Source organism: Rhineura floridana, chromosome 3, assembly GCF_030035675.1.
Source record: "Rhineura floridana isolate rRhiFlo1 chromosome 3, rRhiFlo1.hap2, whole genome shotgun sequence".
Lineage (NCBI taxonomy): Eukaryota > Metazoa > Chordata > Lepidosauria > Squamata > Rhineuridae > Rhineura > Rhineura floridana.
This window is the reverse complement of record NC_084482.1, coordinates 185,393,013-185,416,371: the sequence shown is the minus strand read 5'-3', so window position 1 is coordinate 185,416,371 and position 23,359 is coordinate 185,393,013. Positions and strand designations below refer to the sequence as shown.

The window sequence follows — 23,359 nt, the reverse complement described above, 5'->3', positions numbered from 1 at the left end:
TACACAGGAGTATTGTATCAAACTGGAAAACTTCCATAAAACTCATTTATTCACTTATCTTGCCACTCATTCCAATTGTATTCATAATTTTGAATACATTGTAAAATCCTGACTTCAAGCATAAATGCCAAGGGATCTCTCTCTTAGAGCATCTACGTCTTTATCCCCCTTCCTCAAGTGTCATAACACTGTGTGCAATTCGATGCTAGATGCAGGAGTTTAAACTCTTAGGCATATTTAATAGCCCAAATTATTCAATTCACTTAAAGTTTCTTCAGAGCCAACAGCAGATCTTATGAACGATGCAGCAGAGAGTCTGGGCTTGGGCACGGGAAAAATGGTCCCCAGTTCAGGCAACTGCACTCTGACTTGTACATGCCCAGCAGTGGAGCTTTTGACTTATTCCACATACATAACAGTGCATGCTGGTAGTATGTAACGCACTATCAACTATGTATAAAACTCAAGGGAAGCCTCAAAGCCAGTTTGCAAAGCAGCATGCGTAGTAACATTCAGAGAGATCCCATCTGGACTATACCTTTAAAGCTATATCATGCCACTTTAAACTTCCTTTGCCAAAAAATCCTGGGAAGGGTATTTTGCTAAGGGTGCTGAGAGTTGTTCAAGGAGAGCCCTATTCCCCTCACAGAGCTATAATTCCCAGAATTCCCTAGCAAGATGGATTGACTGTTAAACTACTCCAGGAATTGTAGTTCTGTGAGGGAAACAGGGGCCTCCTAGCCAGAGCTTGGAAAAGTTATTTTTTTGAACTACAACTCCCATCAGCCCCAGCCAGCACGGCCACTGGATTGGGCTGATGGGAGTTGTAGTTCAAAAAAGCAACTTTTCCAAGCTCTGTTCCTAGCACTTCACAGTACCCTTAACAAACTACACTTCCCATGATTCTTTGTGGGAAACCATGACTATTTAAAATGGTAAGATACTCCTCTAAATATACAGAGCAGGTGAGACCAATGTCTGCATGCTGCTGAAAGAGTGTGTTAAAAGTTCATTTTATGCAGAGTATTGCCAGGAAGTAAGTGAATTAACCCTCTTCCTGCTGGAAGTCATTTGTTCAATTAAGCCTCTTCAGAAGAGAAGAAATAGGATGCTGAAAGAAAGATTGTTACAGAACTGGGGTGGAGAAGGGGAGAAGTGAAGGACTGGCAGAAAAAAAATGAACTGCATTTGGGACAAGAGGAGGGGACGGAGAATAGAAACCTGATGGAATTAAGTTTGGAAGATCCTGATAGAGAGAGAAGGATGAAGGAGATTATCACCTCTGTTCTGAAAATGGACAACAGGGTTAGAGGCTGCTTAACTAACACCAGGGCTGGCCCTACCATTAGGCAAAAGTGAAGCAACTGCCTCAAGTGGCAGGTGTTGGGGGCAGCAGCAGCAGTTTCCTGTCTGTTCCTCCTGAGCCCCCTGGCTATACCCTTCTGTTGGAGGACAGAGCTGTGACTCTATTCCATGGCCAGTACTGAAATAAGATTCAGCTGCTAGACCAGTTGGTTTCTGTACTTTGAATGATGGGGACACCTTCTTGTTCTTTGCCTCAGGCAGCAGAAAATCAGCTCTGACCAACAGGCCTGCCAAATCAGCAGTGCCCTAATGCCTACACGCACGCGCACACACCAAAGGCATCTCACTCATCTAATACAAATGTTGGAAATATATATACATACATACAAACACTGCTTGTCTTCCACATTCTCTAGTTTGTAACAATGGGTAACAAGGTTGCACAATTAAAATATCAATTTGAATAATTGCAAAGCTGTTGTTTTATAGAGATCTGTGCAAAGGGAGGTGTTGTGTACCAAGGGATGTACTGTATTTTCCACAGAATTGTGATGAATTCAGATAACAATTTAAAATCCTTCAGTTTTTTTGAAGCAATTTCTGGTCATTTGCTAGCTGAGGCAGAAAAACAGCAACTTCTAGGATGATATTTTCTCCTTAATCAGTGCTATGAAACTAGAAACTATTTTTTTTAAAAAATGACTAATTTCATTGAAAATAAGGCCTTGAAAATATACTGCCTGTTGTTTTAGAGCTTTCCCCCCGCTTTTGTTCTTCCTAAGATAATTAATCATTGACACATTTGGCAGCTGAAATCAACACAACACATAACAGTGCATCACGGTAACTGGAGAACATATTCCCCTTATAAAAGATGGAACTGTGGGGCACATCAAAAATTCACAGTTAGGAACTTTTCAGTGATATGCTGGGGGAAAAACACTGGCTGCGAAGAGCAATCAGTTGTCTGATGTCGGTCTTATCGTCTGCTAGTTTCCATACATATGGAGAGTGGTTTTAGCAGCCAGATTCACAAGAATAATAATATAATCAAAGAATGTGGAGAGAAGGAAGAATGTTATAAAATCTTAAAACCTGAGTAGGTTGGAAAGAGATACAAAAAGGGGAAATACCTGTGATTTCAAGAGGTTGAACAGATTTGTGATGTTCAGTTTCATCTTTTCTCAAGGTAATATGTATATATTGCATAACTGTAGCGCCAGAGCCAGCATGAATTGCTACTAGTGATGATGGCTATATGCAACCTTCTAGTTCAAAAGAAGTATGCCACTAAAGACCAGCTGTAGCAGAACAACAACAGGAGAGGGCTATTGCCCTGATGTCCTGCTTGTGGGCTTCACATAGGCATCTGGTTGGCCACTGTGGGAAACGGTGCTGGACTAGATAGACTTTTAGTCTAATCCAGCAGGTTTCTTATGGCCTTATGAAGGAGACGATTGTCCCACATAACACTACAGAGAATCCTCTCTATATTTTGAAGAGCCGCTTCTGGCAATGCATCATTCATCATGTGTAAGTGTGTGTTGGCGGGGTCTGTGCATAGTTTTGTTTCTTGTCAGTACATGAGTTTTCTTTCAGGAAGACTTTTGCATAGAAAAAACATGTCCGCCTTTCAAATCCCCTCCCCCACAACATATAGATGTTACTGTATCCATTAGGACAGTTGACCAGTTCATAGCAGATCCCAGGCAAGCTTTTGACACCCAGAGAAAATGGTTGCAAAGTGGAGAAATCGCCATCTTCTATTAGGGATGCTTGAGAAATTTGATCTTAGCTAATTCAGTTTTATTATATGATATATAGCTTGGCTTTGTTTCTGTCAAGCTTTTAGGGTTTTTTTATTGAATGTTGTTCCTGTATTTGTATTACTTTTATGTAAATAATATAGAGTCCCAGGGTATGGTCTGAAGACACACATGAGGCCACCACTTTGCTGAAGCTAAGCAGGTCTGGGTCTGGTCAATGCCTGGATGGGAGACCACCTGAGAGTGCATGTATGCTGCCTTGAATTCCTTAATGAAAGAAAGGAAGGGCAGAAATGTAATGAAATAAATAAATAAACTGTTTAGAGATATTTATTATATTAAGTAGTTTTTTTAGAAACAAATATACAAAATGATCCACATCTGTTAGACTAACAGGTGGATTCGAACTTAGCTATTGGCCAGGTTTCTTACTTAACATGCTGTGATACAGTTCTTGGCAATCTAAATGTATCAATGTACACATTACAATATGTATTTTGAGAGAAAGTATGCATTTAAATACATATTTTGAGAAAAATACATATTTAAATATGTATTTTCATTAATGTGGAAATGGAAAGAAATAAAATTAAAGAAAATCTGTAAACTGACACAGACTGGAAATAGGCAGACTCGCCCATCCCAATAGTATTTTTAAAATGTCATTGACTTTCACATTTTCTGGCTCAAAAATATGAATATCAGCAACTCACAATGCTCATCTCAAATACAAGACAAGCAGTGCATCCGTGAAAGTTCTTCTCCAGCTCATAATAGAAAATGAGAGACCAATGAGGAAGCCTAGTGGCACTCCCACAAGCCTTAGGAGAAAAGCTGTGGGCAGGCTAAGAGCTTATCTGAAAATTTAAGACAGTTTAATCTCATGCAACCAATAATATAAGTCAATTTAGAATTTAGGAGAGGAAGGCAAGAGTCCTCCAAGAACACTACTAATTGGTGACCCATTTGGAAACCAAGGTGAGGGGAGTTTGGTCATCTCTTAGGCTGCAATCCTATGCACAGTTTTCTTGAGGTAAATCCCATTGGACTCAGTGGGAGTTGCTGTTGGCATTAGGCCGTACTGCCTAAGGATGTTTTCATCAGGTCTGGAAAGTTACAAGCATGTGTCTTGAGAAGCAGTCTTATCTGCCATGCCTGGCCTGAGAGAGCAGACTTTCAAGGTCAGACAGGTTGTCATGGTAACGGGAGATAACAGCTGGGAAAGTTGTAACAGCCTGCTGTTGTTCTTCTGTCCTTCTGCATAATGCCTCTGAGCTGAGAGGCTGTCTTAACTTTTGCTTTTGGAGAGAGATGTGCTGTAGAGCTAGAGCAGGGGGAAACTGCTGAAAAGCCTTAATGTCTTAATAAAGACTCTTACATGATTTAAATGCTCTGAAGAAGTTTCTTGCTCAACTTAACTCCAACGTAATGTATGCTGTTTCACGCAACAACGCACACACGCCAACAGGGGTTATGGGCCCAGATCCACAGCGCATTACACGGGAGTAAGTTGCTGGTCTGAACGGCAGACGGAGTTCCAGAGAGGGCAGCTTGATTGATTGTACCAGACGGAGGTGAGCAACATGGCTGTAAACCTGTCTGGGGGAGGCTTGCCGATGGAACGGCTTAATGAAAAGAATTATGGCAGCTGGAAGCCGAGGATGCAGGCTTTGCTGATAACAGAGGATTTATGGGACGTGATTAAAGAAAAACTCCCGGCGGTACCGACCGCGGCCTGGAAGCGTCGAGACCAGAGGGTGCAGGCGTTTATAATCTTGGCTCTATCGGATTCTCAACTGATGTGTGTGAGAGATGAGCCATCGGCTAAACAGATGTGGGACGCGTTGCAGGATTTGTCCCAGGAATGGCAGCGGAGGCAGAAGGCGCAGAGAGCCGAGCTGATGGAAGCTGTCAGAAGCAAGGAGGAGAAAAATGCTGAACCGGAGCAGGCTGTCGAAAGCAGACAGGAAAACAAGCGGGAGCAGCAGCGGCTGAAGTCTTGTTTTGGCTGTGGGGCTCGTGGGCATCTCCGTAAAAACTGTGCAATCAAGCGCAACTCCAGGGACGGAGGCTTGAAGCAAGGCAGTGTGAACTTTGTTTGTAAACAGAAGTCTCAAGATTTACAACCTGTTAATTGGATTCTTGACAGTGGGGCAAGCCATATATTAATTAAAGACAGACGTTTGTTTTACGCTTCAGAAGAAGTGAAAGACTTTGTTTTACTTGCTGATGGATCGCGTAAGAACGTGGAAGCTCGTGGACTGGTGAAATTTGACAAGCTTGGAATAATGTCAGATTGTTTGTTTGTTCCTGAATTGGCTCATAATATTTTGTCAGTGAGCAAACTGGTGAGTTGTAATTATTCAATTTTGTTCCACAAAGACCAATGTTTTGTAATGAGGGGAGATAAAGTGTGCATGCAGGGAAGCCTTAATGATTCACAGTATGTAATAAAGAGCAGTCAAGCAGGGTGTGCTGTGTTAAATGCTGAGGCACAGGTACATCAGGGCTGCGTCCATGAATGGCATCAGAGGCTGGGGCATGCAAACCTTGACACGATTAAGAAAACCCCTTTGCACAGTGAAAACATGTGTTTAAGAGATTGTGGACAGATAATGGATTGTGATTCTTGTAATCAAGCTAAAATGACTATTGCACCAATAAACCGGGAGGCTGAGAGAACCACAACAGCTTCCTACCAGCTAGTTCATGTTGATTTAGCAGGGCCAATAAATGCTTCACGAGGAGGTGTGAAATTCTTCATGGTACTGGTAGATGATTTTTCAAGATTTTGTCATGTTTTTCTGTTAAAGCATAAAAGTGAAGCTGAGCAGAAGCTGAAACTGTTAATTAAGAGAATCGAAACTCAACATGGCACCACTTTGGGGGCTATACTCTCGGACCAGGGAGGGGAATTCACGAGTAAAGCATTGAGTGACTTCCTTGAGAGTAAGGGAATAAACCAGAATTTCACTGCTCCATTTAGCCCGTTTTCCAATGGAACTGCAGAGAGAAAAAATAGGGTGCTTGGGGAAGCAATGAGAGCCATGCTGATGGATTGCAGTTTAGGGAATTCTTTCTGGGCAGAAGCAATTCTTAATGCGAATTACATTCACAACAGGGTATTACACAGTGCTATTGGAATGTCTCCTTATGAGAAACTTACTGGCACAAAGCCTAAGATAGAACACATTCAAAAATTCGGGGCAAGGTGCTGGATCCACATTCCACAGGGAAAAAGGAGGGGCAAGCTTGCGCCCAGAGCACAGCAAGGTTTTGTTTTGGGATTTCAGAATGCATATTTCAGAGTTTGGTGTCCAGAAACACAGCAGTTACTTCTGAGCAGAAGCATTAAAGTCTCAGAAAAGCCTTGGGATCAAAGGCAGACAGTCATTCTTACAGAAACAGGTGACACACAAACACGAACACCATCACAGACATTTAAGCCAGATCTTGATATTAAAGTGGAAGGTACACAAATTCCTCTCAGAGATGCTTTGAATGAGCTCATTTGTGGAAAATGCAGATCAAAGGAACGAAAAGCTGAGGAAATGGAAGATCCTGGGCACGCGGTGCCAAGCACAAGTACAAATGGGGGGGGCAGAGAGAGCCGAAGCCCTGGTTCCTTTAAGACGCTCTACAAGAGCAAATTTAGGCAAACCGCCTGAAAGATTTACCGTGGGGTTAGTATCCAGTCCTGGAATGCATAAACTGGTGGAAATGGATGCTGACACTTTGTATTTGACATGTGTACAACCAAAGTTTGAGTGAATAAAGTTTTGAACTGTACTGAGATGCAATTTTGAACTGAACTGAACTGAAAATGTATGATGCAATGTACTGAAATGTATTGCAAGAGGTATTGTAGAAATGTGTTATTGTTGTAATGGATTTACAGACATGATGAAAAAGGGGGACTGTTGGCATTAGGCCGTACTGCCTAAGGATGTTTTCATCAGATCTGGAAAGTTACAAGCATGTGTCTTGAGAAGCAGTCTTATCTGCCATGCCTGGCCTGAGAGAGCAGACTTTCAAGGTCAGACAGGTTGTCATGGTAACGGGAGATAACAGCTGGGAAAGTTGTAACAGCCTGCTGTTGTTCTTCTGTCCTTCTGCATAATGCCTCTGAGCTGAGAGGCTGTCTTAACTTTTGCTTTTGGAGAGAGATGTGCTGTAGAGCTAGAGGGGGGGGGAACTGCTGAAAAGCCTTAATGTCTTAATAAAGACTCTTACATGATTTAAATGCTCTGAAGAAGTTTCTTGCTCAACTTAACTCCAACGTAATGTATGCTGTTTCACACAACAACGCACACACGCCAACAGTTGCATAGGATTGCATTGTTTGGTTTTTAGTTCTGTACCAAAAATGCTGTCCTACTTTTGGGGGGCTGTTAGTAATAATAATGGGGCCATTATTGTTGTTGTTATTATTATTCCTCACAGGATTGTTGTGAGGATAAAATGGAGATGGAGGAGAACCATGCACACCATCTCGAGCTCTTTGGAGGAAAGGTGGGATATAAATGCTGTTATTATTATGCCTTGAGAGTGGGCAGCATTTCAGTGATTTCTTGGGCTGTGTGGAAGTTTGTTTTTGTTCTTTATTGTGAGCAGGGGCTGTCCAGAACAAGTGGCAATCACCCACCCACCCACCTACACACACACACACTTTTTGTAAAAAAAAACAATTTGTTCCAAGTGTAGCACTGTGGAAGAGACGAGCAGCCCACAAAGCTGCCAATAGTGGTCCCATCAGCACTTATTTGGGTAGAATATTTACATTAAAAAAAGAAGAGGGCAACAATAAAAAAGCTGCCACTACCACTTACCCCACTAAACCCCCTACCAACATTTTTTTTAGTCTTTTCTTCCCATCTCCTAAAAATGTCACAAACCTCTATTCTGCACCTTTTAGGTGTCATCTTGAGTACTGCATCCAGTTCTGGACACAGCACTTTAAGAAGGATGTAGACACACTGGAACAGGTTCAGAGGAGGGCAACAAGGATGATCAGGGACTGGAAACAAAGCCCTATGAAGAGAGACTGAAAGAACTGGGCATGTTTAGCTTTAAGAAGAGAAGACTGAGGGGAGATAAAATAGCACTCTTCAAGTACTTGAAAGGTTGTCACACAGAGGAGGACCAGGATCTGTCATTCCAGAGTGCAGGACATGGAATAATGGCCTCAAGATACAGGAAACCAGATTGAACATCAGGAAAAACCATCAGGAACCAATGACCAGTGCTCTCCAATGCTGGAGGCGTTCAAGAGGCAGCTGGTCAGGCACCTGTTGGATATGCTTCATGTTGGATTCCTGCATTGAGCAGGGGGTTGGACTCGATGGTCTTAGAGGCCCCTTTTAACTCTACTATTCTATGATTCTATGTCTCCCTATCCCTATCCCTTTTCCCAACAAAAAAAGCTGCTGCCAAAAGTTTAGATTCAGCTATAATTTTAACACTTCTGAGAAGAAATGATAAGAAGCTTATGATCGTCATTTTGACTGTGCCAGAGATAACCAAGGGAGAAAAAGGGAAGGGAGAAGGTTGCTAGCAATCAACAAAGAATGGGGAGGCTTTGCAAGGCAGGGGCAACACCGAATGCCTGTGAGCCAATACAATTATATCTACTTCAGCTTCATGTTGATTGAGAATGAAGAGTACAGGGTTAGGCCACGCACTGAAAGGATGCATAACCAGGGATAGGGATGAGCAAGAATCTATCAAATTTGCACTTTCTGAAACAATATAAGAACCAAAACACAGCCATCCTTTTAAAATTGCACTTATTCAAATGTTGTGATGCAGTTTGCCAACCAATGTTTACAAAAAGGCATATACTAAGGCACTGCTTCCCATTTTCCCCCTGGGTTTGAAAATGGATGATAGTCTTGGTGCACCATTTAATTATCTTTTCTGTAGCAAATGTGCTGTGCCAGATGCTGTATGATTTTTATTGTAATATTATATGCTTCTTTTATTTCTTATATTGTATTTTATGGTATTACAGTTTGTGTTCCATAGAATTCAAACAGTAATGCAATAAATATAAGAAATAAAAGAAGCAATAAAAAGACAATTAAAATTCAATAACACTATTTAATGCAGACCACCTGAATGAAGCTTGCAGACTACTGGTAGTCCACAGACCACAGTTTGGGAACCCCTATATTAGGGGGAAGTGTGCATAAAATGAATATATGAGTGAAAATAACATGCAAAAATGCATTCTATTCGGATAAAATCTCTGCTATCTTTTCGGCACCTTTTGAAGACTTTCCTCTTTCAACAAGCCTTTTAAGTTGAGACCTATCCCAGTCTGCATCTGTGTCAGAATTGTTTAATATGTTTTTTAATAATGTTTTTAACCCTTTTTTAAAGTTGTTTTTTTTTAATGTTTTTAATGCTGTTTTGTTTTAATGTATTTTAAGATCATTTAAAGATACAGAAGACCTCTTGGTTGCCAGCCCCGGCCTCCAAGAGGTCTTCTGTATCTTTAAAAGTTGTGCAGGGGGAAGGGGGAATTCCACCTTGTGGTTTTTCCCATTACAGAGTTGCAAGAACACCTGCACTTGGCTGACTTTCTCTTCTCCTAAAGATACAGGATCAGTCTCAGGCCATGAACCTGGCAACCCTAAGTCAGATGCAGTATGCTTCTGAAAACCAGTTACTGGTAGCTGCAGGAGGGAAGAGTGCTCTTGCACTCAGGACTGCGAGAACAGGATGCTGGATTAGATGGGCCACTGGCCTGATCCAGCAAGCTCTTTTTATATCCTTATGTTCTTACTGGTGGTGGTGCATTGACTCTGCATGTAATGAAACACATGCAAAAAGACTGTTCTAAAACAGGCATGAGGATCATAGGAACAACATAGGAATATAGGACAATTGGTTCACCTAGGTCAGTATTGTCTACACTGACCAGCAACAGCTCTCCAGGGTTTCAGGCAAATGTGGCTGTCCAGATGCTGTTCCATTACAGCTCCAGGATCCCTGACCATTGGCTATACTGGCTGCGGCTAATGAGAGTTGGAGTCCAACAAGATCTGGAGGGTTGAAGTACTACAGTTTCATCAGCCTTATTCCTATCACAACATCATTCCATTACAGCCCCCTATAAATTTGCTGTGGAAAAGACCCTGCACACCTAAGACAAATGCATCCAGTGCTTGGATTCTCCACCATAAGAAGCTGTAGAGCTGCAATGGAATAGATGGATTGACTTTTTGCTATGAAACGTGTGACCTTGGCTTCCGTTATGCGTCTTCAGGACACAGCTTGAAAGCCAGTCAATTATCTAGCGGTGGTGTTTGTGTAAGGGCAGCATCACTGGAAAAATTGGACACCAGGTGAACTTTGTGTGCTGAACACAGGGGATGAAAACACAGACCTTTGCAGCTCAAAGAGAAAATTTCCCCAGCAAGTAGCCATAATAGAAATAATAGGATTGGCTCTGCATTCAAGCCCTTACAGCTTTGCAAGTCATTTTGCACCACTCAATACTAACATTTTCTATCTGTGAAGACACCTGGACTAGAGTAATCGGAACAAAAGAGGCTGGATTGTTGGAAATATTAGCAGACAAAATAGTACATGGGCTTTTTAATAACGTCTGATGGTGTAATGGTGTCCTTGTGATGTATGAAGTGTGCCTTTTCGGTAGTGGTTCCATACCTGTGGAATGCACTCCTAACTGAGCTGCACACAGGCACATCCTTGCTTTCTTTTAGGAAACAGGTGAAGGCACACCTCTTGTAACAGGCCTTTGGAGGAAAGGGACAATGACTGATTTACATTATGAATAGGTCGATGCTGCTGCTTTTATTGAAATATTTATTTATTAAATTTATTAGTCGCCCATCTGGCTGGCTGTCCAGCCACTCTGGGCGATGTACAAAATAAAACATACAAATACATTAAAACATTAAAAATCTCAACAATAATAATAAAACCTAACCCACCCCAAAAGCCTGCCTGAAGAGCCAGGTTTTCAAGGCCCAGCAGAAGCTCATCATAGAGGGGGCATGGCAGAGATCATTTGGGAGGGAATTCCACAAAGTGGGAGCCACAATTGAAAAAGCCCTCTCCCTAGGTCTCACCAGTCTAGCTGTTTTAACTGGTGGGATAGAGAGAAGGCCTTTTGAGGCTGATCTTGTTGAGCGGCATCCCTGATGATGTTGGAGACGCTCCTTCAGATAGACAAAATATTGTTTGCTGTATCACTAAAGTTCAAAGAAGGCAATGCTCATTCATCCTCTTCTCACAAGCACCTCAATGGACAGGCCCTTAACTAGATATACTGTGTTACAGGAGCCTAAGAATACAACAGAGAGGGTGAGGGGAAAACCAACACGTAACAACCAGATGTTCAGTACAGTGTTCATGTTGCCTAATTATTTTTGATGTCCATACAATAAAATCTGACCTTTAAACCTGGTGCCTTCCAGATGTTTTAGACTACAACTCCCATCATCCTCAGCCAGAAAGCCCTCTTTGAGGAAGGAGTTCCACCATTTAGAAACTGCCACAGAGAAAGCAACATTGTTATTTCAATTCTAGGAATTTTTACAAGAATCTGCAGAGTATTTTGTTGATTAGCAGCTCATCTGTCTCTTATGCTTCATATTCTTGGAACTGCCTCCCAAGCACTTGAGTGATACCACCTCTCTGAATTCTGAAAACCCACTTTTCCATGCAGTCTGTGGCTCAGTCCATGCCACACTGTAATTTAACCTGTTGTAACCAACCCTAGTCACATGTAACTGAATTGCACATTATGTCCCTGTTTACCCTTACTTCTGTTTCCCTCCCCCTTCCAGCGTTGCTTTCCACAGGGCCAGCATCAAGGGTTGACATGGTTGGGCATGTGCCAAAGGCCCACACCCCAATAGGGGCCCAATGAGAAAAGCCTTCAGACACCACTGCAGTGTGAAGGTAGATTCACCAAGGGAGGTGGGGCATGAAAAGTGTCTAGTCCAAGGGCCCTCCAAACCCTGGAGCCAACACTCTTGGAGTTGTATTCAACAGAATGCTAAGTTTCCAATCAGCACAGGAATTTCTCCTTGTGCAAAACAACATTATCTCCCTCCACTCCTCTCATGTGCCCTCTAAATATGTTCTGGGGTTCTCCCAACCCTCTGGAGTAGATTTGGAGACAGTGTGAGGAAACACAGTGGGAGGAGAGGGGAGGGGGAAATCCCATTACTCAAGTGATAATCCTTGCACGTGCACAACTATTGAATACCACCCTTTGATTTTAGAGAGTAAAACAATGATACATTCTAAAATCAGTGATATTCATGCACTCTCTAAGACATGTGCTGAGCTGCCCTGGCCTCTTCTGAGCTCGACATCAAAGCAGACAGCCCAGGTGAGTCACATTCAGAAGGCTCAAGGGCAGCAACATAGACTTTCCTTTTACTACACCAGGAAATCACTCCCATGTACACAACCATATTTTGGGGAAGTGTGGGATAAGGGGGAGCCCTTCAACTGATCAACATGCACCCTCAAAATGGCCAGTTCTTTTGTTGTTTGTTTTGTTGACATGAGCAGTATTCAACTACGACTTTGCACTAGAGGAAGGATTAGCGCTAGTACAAGGGGATTCCTCCCCTCCTTCCTTGGTGCATATCTCTTGTCATCCCCAAATCTGCTCTGGAGGGTTGAGGGCACCCCTAGAACAGATTTAGGGGACATACGGGAGGAGGAGATAACTCCACTGCGCAAGGAGCAGTCCTTGCACTGATGAAATCATCTCCTTAGTGCTACACTGAATACAACCAATGATCTTTGGATTTGAGCAACATCCCTACTTCCAGGCACTTCTCACTGTAGAAATCAACCGGCGCACAAGTTCTTGGAAGTTCCACCAGATCTTATTTTAGAGTTAGAGCACTGGCAGTATCATGTTGTTACTGTTGTCATTGCTGTTGCTGCTGCTGCTAGACCTAGAGTGGATCTCCTCACTTTTCACCAATAAACTGTCCACAATTTTTACTGCAGCAGCCTCAAGCCAGACCAAAAAAAAAAGATTATGTTTATCTATATATAGCTTTGCTTGCACTGACACTTTTAGTTACGGTTTGAGATCAGCCATTAATATAGCTACCTTCTTTAGACTAAAGGGGAAGGGAGGAATTACACTGGGGAGTGGGTGGGTAATGAGGATGACTGAAATAGAGTCTTTATACCTAATAATGTTGCTGCCATGGTGATCCCTTGCCTTTCTGTTTCATACTGTGTCAAAAGTCTTGCCTGGTTTTTTTTTGCATTTGATGTCAGCTCTTTTCCAGATGCAGAGGTGGCAAAATCAGTCTTGGCAGCTTGTGGAGCAGCAGGGCAGCAGGAAGCCAGGAGAACGCAATTGGTCTACAACATCAAGAGCTAGGCTAGGCAAGTTCTTCTGTTGCTTTTTTCTTATTCTTATTTTAAATCAGAAGCCTCCAGTTTGTGGATTAATCCCAGCCTAAGGACAGACCAGCAGTCTGAACTCTGAATGCTTCTTTTCATATCAGCTACTCTTCAAAAGCACAGTGCCCTCTGCTTAAACAGCCAGGCCACTTTCATTGGGTTTTTTTTTTTTAAGTCTGCATTTACAGTAATCAGATGCTACAAAACATTCCCGTCAGGCAATTATCAGTCCCTCCCCCCACCCGCCCTGTATACTGTGTTGTTCACACTGACCATACACTTGCCAGTACCTCAGTGTGAGGTTGGGGGTGGGGGGAAATTGCATTCCAATCAACAGGACAAAACTTGTTGGGTTGGTAAAGTCATGTAAGCACTCCACAGAGCTCTCAGTTGCTGCAGCACAGAGAAATGGTGAATGGCTAAAAGGGGAGAGAACTCTGCTCAGTTCCCTTGCCATGCTTTGCACCCAGAATGATATTGCCCAGTTGTAATGCATCCCTTGAAATCGGATAGCACCTCTTGCTCATCCAGAGGGAGGGAACAGAAGGGTCTCATGTGTCATAGAAACTGGCCTACTGTACAAAGGTAAAATTTACATCTGTTATTCCATCCACTGGCCCTACCCACCACTGGCATGTGTCCCTCAGAAGGCTTCCCGGAAGGGAAAAAGGTTCCCTAACCTGCCTCCCCATCCTCATGGGACGAGGCTGCAGCTTTGGAGCAGGAGACAGAACTGTGTTCAGAGCCAGCCCTGGACATTCTTTTTTTTTTTTTTTTTAATAATTTTTATTCAAATTTTTCAAAAGACAAACAAAACAAAGTCAAAAAAACATAACAATACATCAACAAAAAATGAAAATAAAATAGTTGACTTCCGATTTGTCGCAGATCAGCTATAAGTATATAATATACATCAAACCTGTCCCTTAATGTATACATACAGAATCCCTTTTCTCCGTAGGCTGTCTTAATTAATCGTCAAATCCCAGTATCATCATTTTATTTTGATCTTTCAACAAAAAGTCTAAGAGAGGCTTCCATTCCTTAAGAAATGTATCTGTCGATTTTTCTCTAAGTAGACATGTCAATTTATCCATCTCTACTAAGTCCATTAATTTCAATAGCCATTCTTCCGTTGTTGGTGTTGATTCCATTTTCCACTTTTGTGCATATAATAATCTTGCTGCCGTAATCATATATAATATTATTCTTCCATATTTCTTTTCTATTTGTTTATCCATAAAACCCAATAAAAAAAATTCTGGTTTTGACTGAATATTTATCTTTAGAATTTTTTGCATCTTCCTACCTATCTGTGCCCAAAATGATTTTGCCTTTTTACATAACCACCACATATGATAAAATGATCCTTCTTGTTGTTTACATTTCCAACAAACATTAGAAACATTACTATACATTTTTGACAACTTTTCTGGAGTCATGTACCAACGGTACATCATTTTATAAAAATTTTCTTTAAGATTATAGCATAGTGTAAATTTCAAACCTTTTTTCCACATATTTTCCCATTGATCCATTTGTATGTTATGACCAAAATTTTTTGCCCACTTTACCATACACTCTTTTACTTGTTCTTCCTCCATATCCATTTTCAATAAGAGTTTATACATTTTCGCAATTATATTTTCATCATTTGTACACAATCCTATTTCAAAATCAGATTTACTTATTTCAAACCCATACATTTTCTTGTCCATTTTATATCTTTCTAACAATTGTAAATAGGCAAACCATTGAAAACTATATCCTTCCTTTGTCAGTTGTTCTCTCTCTTTCATTGTATATTCTCCATGTACATTTTCTAATAGTTCTTGATAAGTTAACCATTTCTCTTTTCCAGTCATTTCTCTTCTATAAAACGCTTCTTGACTTGAGACACATAATGGTATTTTCGAATAAAACCTTGGTTTGTATCTATTCCATATTTTCAACAGAGGACGTCTTATAAAATGATTGTTAAAGTCTACATTTACTTTTACTTTGTCATACCATAGATATCCATGCCATCCCCACTTCAAATTATGGCCCTCCAAATCCAATAGTCTTTTATTCCTCAATAAAATCCATTCCTTTATCCAGACTAAACAGCAGGCAGCAAAATAAAGTCTCAGATTTGGTAATCCCAGTCCTCCTCTTTCTTTGGCATCTTGTAGTAGTTTAAATTTAACTCTTGGTTTTTTTCCTTGCCATACAAATTTAGAGATATCTTTTTGCCATTGTTTAAAAGGTAAATCAGAGGATATTACAGGTATTGTTTGAAACAAAAACATCATTCTCGGTAATACATTCATTTTTATCACAGATATTCTACCCATTAATGACAGTTGTAGTTTATCCCATCTTAGCAAGTCTTTCTTAATCTCTGTCCATAATTTTTCATAATTATTATGAAACAACTTTGAGTTTTTATTTGTCATAATGATACCTAAATATTTCAACTTTTTTTCTATTGTAAAATCTGTCTTGTCCATTAACTCTTTCTGTTCCCTTAAAGTTAAATTTTTCACCAACATCTTTGTTTTTTGATTGTTGATCTTAAATCCTGCTAACGGTCCAAATTCTTTTAATTTGTCCATCAATATATGAATTCCTTCCAAAGGGTTTTCTAGTACAATTATCAAATCATCAGCAAATGCTCTCAATTTATATTCTTCTTTTTTTATCTTTAATCCCGAAATCCTTTTATCTTGCCTTATATCTCTAAGCAGCACTTCTAAGACCAGAATAAATAAAAGGGGAGATAATGGACATCCCTGTCTTGTACCCTTTTGTATTTCACATGAATCCGTTAAATCTCCGTTAACAATTATCTGGGCCTTCTGAGATGTATAAATCGATCTAATCCATTTTATAAAATTGTCTCCAAAATCCATTTGCTCCAAAACCTGAAACATAAATTTCCAATTCAAATTATCAAATGCTTTTTCAGCATCTAAAAAAATCAAAGCTGCTTGTTTATCATTTCGTTGTTCTAAATATTCCAACACATTCAAGACATTCCTGACGTTGTCACGTAATTGTCTTTTAGGTAAAAACCCTGATTGATCTTCCTGAATAAATTGTTGCAATATTATTTTCAATCTTTCTGCCAAGATCATTGTAAAAATTTTATAGTCATTATTCAATAGAGATATTGGCCGATAATTTTTTGTTTTAGTTAAATCTTGCTCCTCTTTAGGTATTAATGTTATATTAGCATTTTTCCAACTATCTGGTATCTTTCCCTCTTGCAGAATAAAATTCATTGTAGACTGTAAAGGTAGCAAGAGTTCTTCCTCCAAACATTTATAATACATTGCAGATAACCCATCTGGTCCTGGCACCTTTCCTAATTTAATTTTGTTTATAGCTTCAGATATCTCTCTTGACGTAATAGGGCCATTAATAGCTTGTCTCTGAAAATCTGTAATTTTAGGCAAATTTTGTTTAGATATATACTCTTCTATTTTTTCAGATGGAATTTCCTGACACTTGTACAATGTTGAATAATATTGATGAAAAATCTTTTTGATTTTTACATTATCTGTCAGCGTCTCATCTCCTTCTTGTATCTTTAAAATAATATTTTTTGACGTTCTTTTCTTAATTTATATGCTAACCATTTCCCAGGTTTATTTGCAAATTCAAAAGTCCTTTGTTTAGCAAAATTTAGTTTCCTTTCAATTTCTCTAACTGTCAACATTGACACTTGTTTCTGTAACATTTTAATTTGATTTACAATAGAAACTTTAGTTGGATTCTTTTTCAATTCTTCCTCTTTTTGTTTTATTTCTTCCAAAATTAATTGCATTTTCTGTTGTTTCTTTTTTTTTAATTCAGAGTTACATTTAATAAAATATCCCCTCATAAATGCCTTACTTGTATCCCAAACGATATTTTCACTTGTTCCTTTATGTAAATTATGTTCAAAAAACTCTTTTAATTTCTTCTTACATTCTTGTACTACTTTGTCATTCTGAAGTAAAGATTCATTTAGTCTCCATCTAAATCCAAGATTTTTTTTTTTTAAGGTTAATATCACAGGATTGTGGTCCGAAAAAGTTTTTGGTAATATATCCATTTTAAAAATATCCTTCGCTAAAATTTTAGACATCCAAATCATATCAATCCTCGAGAATGTTTTGTGTCTTTCTGAAAAATAAGTAAATTCCTTTGCGTTATCATTTATATATCTCCAGGTATCCACCAATTCTAAATGTTCCATCAGTTCAAAGCAAATCTTCGGTAATTTACCCTGTGTCTCTTTGATATTTTTTTCAGAAAGCCTATCAATTTTTGGTGAGATTACCCCATTCCAATCACCCATGACGCACCAATGATCATATGAAAACTCTGACAATTTTTCCATAAGTCCTGTGTAAAACCTTGTTTTATCTTCATTGGGAGCATAAATACCCACTATCAAAATGTTTGTACCCTGTAAAGTAATTTCAACCCCCACAAATCTACCACTATCATCCAGTAATACCAATTTAGGAAGCAATTGTGGGTTAATGTAAAGAACAACTCCATTTTTTTTTTTGGTCCAGCTGAAATAAATTCTTCACCCAAATTTTTACAAATCAAATATTTGGAATCTTTCTTCTTAATATGAGTTTCTTGTAAATAAATTATATCCAATTTTAATTTTTTCAAATAATGAAACACTTTCTTTCTCTTCTGCGCCGTGTTGGCTCCATTTATATTCCAAGTTAGATATTTGTAATCCATCTTTAAGCGTGTATTTTAAAATGTGCCTGATGCTCCTTTTAATCCATCATCTTCCTTCCCCTCCTCTGCGTATCCTTGTTGACTTTGTTTCCCAGGAATTATATCCATATCTTTGAGTTTATCTTCTTCCATATCTTTTAAAGCTTTTCTCAAGAAGTCCCTTGCTTTTTGAACAGTATTCAATCTATATTTCTGTTGTCTGAATGTAAAGATCACTCCTTCTGGAACATCCCATCTAAATTGAATTTTGCATTGCTTAAGTTTTTCTGTAAGGAAAGCATATTCTTTTCTCTTACGTAGAAGTCTAATAGGAATTTCTTTCATCACCAGTATTTCCTTACCATCAATTTTAAAGGTATTTTTAAAGTGTTGCTGTAATACCATATCTCTGGTCGTCTTTTTTATAAAATGAACAAGCACATCTCTTGGAATTTTTTTCATTGTTGCATATCTGGAATTAATTCTATAAACTTTGTCTATTTCAAATTCCATCCGATCTTCATTCAAATCCAGAAATTTTACTAAAGCATTAACAATTTTATCTCTGATGTCTTCACCTATTTCCTCAGGGATTGCACGGAATCTCAAACAATGCTCTTTATTTCTCATTTCAGTCACAGCCAAATAGTCCAAGTTTTTTTCTAATTCCAGATTTAATATATCTGTTCTATTCTCCAAGATTTGTACCTTTTCTTTAGTATTTTTTGCATCCTCCTTTATTTGCCCAATTGTCCCTTTAATCTCATCCACTTGTGTTTTAATATAGTCTTTTATATCTATCAATTCAGTTTTCATTTCCTGTTTTATAGCATTAATCCCTTCCATTATTTTTTGAAACATATCTGGGGGTATAGCCCCTTCCTGTGGGTCAATAGAACCTCTTCGCTCCTGGGCCCTAGTTGCTTTTTTAGTTGTCATTTTCAAAAGAAGCCTTTAATTTCTGATATTAACCACTGTTCCAAAACCTAGAGGCAGTCTATTTCTTTTTTTTTTCCTCCACCAACAAAAGAGTTAATATTCCAGGCCTGTTATTATAGTCCAGCCAGCACAACACAGTTCTTATCTACGTCCAAGAATGCAAAACAATCCTGGTTCCCAGTACAGCCAACACCAAGCGATTAGTAACATATACGAACAGCAGATTCGTCCAAAAAAAAATAGTCCAAGGAGAAAAATAGTCCAAAATATATTTCCATCAAATAATAATTACCTCTCATCCGTTTTTAAACTTTAAAGCTCCAAATTCAGGCCAGCTATTTGTCGTAAAAAAAATATATAAGTTGTTTACATTTTCTTTCTTCCTTAATTATATTTAAAAGAGAAAAAGTATGACTCACCCAGGTTTCTCAGTTGCTGATTCGTAAACAAATCCCTTTTATTGTAGTAATTTAAGCCAAATGATAAGATTTAGACAGAAGTAGGCTCGCTGGTTAAGGACGTTTTTTTTAGAAGGAAAAAAAACGCTTCGCTTTATCCCAGTACAGCTTGCATGGAAGACCTGACTCCGTCTTCAGCCGATCGGCATGCCTTCTTATCTCAGGAATTTCCTGATCAATTCCAGCCGCCGACAGCTCAACGAAGTCTTGTGGAGAATCTGATCGGTTCTCCTATACCTTGGAGAACATTTAAGCCAGTCAAAGTTTCTTTTTAACTGGCTTTTAACCTGAAAAAAGCTTCCTCTGAGGCAGAGATCTCTCAGAGACAGTCACCAGCTGAGCACTCACTTCCGGGAAGTCAGCCCTGGACATTCTTTTATGCTCCTACACAGGCAGCCGTTTGGTCTGCCCTGCCCTTCTGTCCCGTCTAGAGTCGGACCCAAGAGGCTGAGACGTTGGTGCAAGTAAATCTTGTTTTATTAGAGTAATGGATACATCAAAAGCAGTGCGCTTCATAGAGTTCCTACAATAACTCACTATAATTCCCTAACAACACTTTAGACCTGCTCTGCAACGTAAAAGAGAGTGGACGCAACACCCCCCTCCCAACTCAGCAGACTTATATAGGGGACGTTTTGGAGCGCAATCTCTCACTCCTTCGTACCCCCGCCCTCTGACCAGTATGTTTTCCCACCGTCGAGAGCGAGGTGAAGGGGGGCGGACTTCCAAGGGCTTGTCTGACAAAACAGGGTCCTTATCAACAGACAGGGAAGTAGAAGGCGGGGAAGCCTCAGACATCTTACGGGTGGACAAAGGGGGAGTTACTGCTCTTTCACAGCTTGGCAAAGGAGGAGTTACTGCTCTTTCGGAATCCTGTTTGGAGGCTGAGCACTATCCTGAAAGGGGGAGGGTTCACCCGTGGGAATTGACGGAACATCTAACACACTCCCTTCCTCCAAGGCTGGAAAACACACAACAATAGCTGGACCTTCCGCGCCTTCTGGCCGTGGAGGCGCCTGCAATTCATGCCTTCCCCCTCCCTGCTCGTCGAGAGAGCGGAGGCTCAACACCTTCTAGGGCCAGAAAGGCTGTTGAGTCAGACTTGGTCATTGCTTAAGCGAAATTTGGCTATATCTTGTGTGCCTGGCAAGAATTGCACTGGCTGCGCATGAGCTACCAGGCCAAGCTCAAGGTTCTAGATTTGCTGTACAAAGCTCTACACAGCTTGGGACCAGGATACCTGAAAGATTGTCTTGCCCCTTACATACCCAGTCAGTCACTGTGCTCTGCAGGTGAGGGCCTCCTGCAGATACCATCTTATCAGGAGGTCTGTTCCACACAACATAGGAAACAGACCTTTAGTGAAGTGGCACCGACACTTTGGAATTCCCTCCCCTTAAATATTAGACAGGCTCCATCTCTGGTAAATTTTGGCACCTATTGAAGACCTTCCTCTTTCAACAAGCCTTAGCCAGTGTGGTGTAGTGGTTAAGGTGTTGGACTATGACCTGGGAGACCAGGGTTCTAATCCCCACACAGCCACAAAGCTCACTGGGTGACCTTGGGCCAGTCACTGCCTCTCAGCCTTAGAAGAAGGCAACGGTAAACCACCTCTGAATACCACTTACCATGAAAACCCTATTCACAGGGTCGCCATAAGTCGGAATCGACTTAAAGGGAGTCCATTTTTACGCAGATATTTTATCCCAGTCTGCCTCTGTGCTGGAATTGGTTTTTAAGATTTTTTTAAGTTATTTTTAAAATATGTCTTTAAGATGTTTTGTTTTAATGTGTGGTGTAGTGGTTGGAGTGTTGGACTATGACCTGGGAGACCAGGGTTCGAATCCCCACACAGCCATGAGGCTGACTGGGTGACCTTGGGCCAGTCACTGCCTCTCAGCTTCGTTGGAAGGCATTGGTAAACCCTCTCTGAATACAGCTTACCATGAAAACCCTATTCATAGGGTTGCCATAAGTTGGAATCGACTTGGAGACAGTCCATTTCTCATTTCCAAAAGATGTTTTGCTTTAATATGTTTTAAAGTCTTTTGTTTTTAAAATGTGTTAAAGTGCTTTTAGTGGTTTTTTTGCTGCCCTAGGCTAGATTCGGGAGGAAGAGTGGGATATAAATTTAAACCAACGAACAAACAATCCCAGGCTCTTATTCCTTTGTCTGCTAGATTCCCCCCAGGCCCAGGGACTCTTGCTTCCTCCTCTCCATTTTGCCAGCTCTCTAGGTTATCTACAGCCTAATATAATGACACAACAGAACAGTAATTGGTTTTGATAGACCAGCTACAGCTGATAGACAACCTACTCTTGGCAATCAAAAAAGGCAAGGAAAAGGAGCCAGGTCCTATCGTCTAAAGATAACAAAGACATCGGGGGGAAAGCTCCAACAACCTGAATGGATTTTGGCCATGACACAAATTGGATTTCGTCTACATAGAGCAACCTAATTTTTCAATCTGTTCCCACAGCCACAAGACACAATTTCTCACCTTGAGCTTCCAATGCCAGAGCCTGCTCCTTTGCACTGATGATTATGTATATAGTAGATGAAAAAATGGTGTGCACCCACTTCTGATGACAATTCAAGAAATAGAATGTTCAACTTACCCTCTTTCAAGTAGCTGTCTAGGGATGGCACCACCATGGCATTTGTGAGCTGGAAGACAAATAGATGAAAGTTGTTTTAGATTAAAACCCAAACCAAGGTCACTGGCCCAGTGTTGGAGATACATTATAATGGACAGGCTTTCAAAGGACTGAGATCACCTCCAGATTGTCAGTATTGTGTGGAAAGGAATCAAGTACATTCAGGAAATTTAGGTTTGTACAATTCAAGTGGATTAAAGCACTCTGTCATCCTGGTGCAACAAATCTACTTTTTTTAAAAAAATACTTTTTGCGGTTATTAAAATGACACTGAAATGCACTGACAAGTGTGGGATAAATGAATGATTAACAATAATAATAATAATAATAATAATAATAATAATAATAATAATAATAATAATAATAATAAAATTTTACTTGTTAGTCGCCTATCTGTCTGACTTAACGGACACTCTAGGCGACTTACATAGAATAGAATATACAATATACAATATACAATATACAATCAACACATTCATCAAATTAATCTAACATCAAAACAATAATTAAAACATCAAGAAAAAAGCTAACCCACCCCAACGTTCTTATAGGCCTGCCTGAATAGCCAGGTCTTTAAAGCTTGGCGGAAACTCATCAGGGAGGTGGCATGTCGGAGATCGTAAGGGAGAGAATTCCAGAGGGTGGGGGCCACAACTGAGAATGCTCTCTCTCTGGTCCGCACCAGCCTAGCTGTTTTGACTGGTGGGACCGAGAGGAGGTCCTGTGTGGCTGATCTTGTAAGGCGGCCTAATTGGTGATACTGGAGGCGGTCCTTCAGATAAACTGGGCCGAAACCATATAGGGTTTTAAAGGTCAACACCAACACCTTGAATTGGGCCCGGTAAACCACTGGTAACCAGTGTAGATCTATCAACACCGGAGTGATGTGATCCCGGCGGCGGCTATGCTTAATCAAGCGTGCCGCTGCATTCTGTACCAGTTGCAGTTTCTGGACTGTTTTCAAGGGTAACCCCACAAGAAGGCATATAAACATTGCACAAGCAAATCAGGATGAATATTCATTATCATATAACTTCTCCTCAAACAAATCAGAACAAGTGCTCAAAAAAGACCAGGCTTCATTTAACCTCTGCTAGGAATGAGGGAGAA

The 23,359-nt window shown here is 40.2% G+C and overlaps 1 protein-coding gene across 18 annotated transcripts in view; it reads right to left on the bottom strand.

Annotated features, from left to right (window-relative positions):
• The window catches only part of FHIT (fragile histidine triad diadenosine triphosphatase), a 1,850,166-nt gene that overhangs the window by 732,666 nt on the left and 1,094,141 nt on the right, over positions 1 to 23,359 (bottom strand). For 6 of the 18 annotated variants that reach the window (XR_009761542.1, XM_061618756.1, XM_061618740.1 and 3 more), the window contains exon 2: positions 22,211 to 22,259. The exons of the other annotated variants lie outside the window; for them this stretch is intronic. Coding sequence is in view for 5 of the 6 variants with exons in the window: in XM_061618740.1 (XP_061474724.1) it covers positions 22,211 to 22,259 (49 nt within the window). In the remaining variant the exon portion in view is untranslated. The remainder of the gene's footprint in view (positions 1 to 22,210; positions 22,260 to 23,359) is intronic. 18 annotated transcript variants of the gene reach the window in all.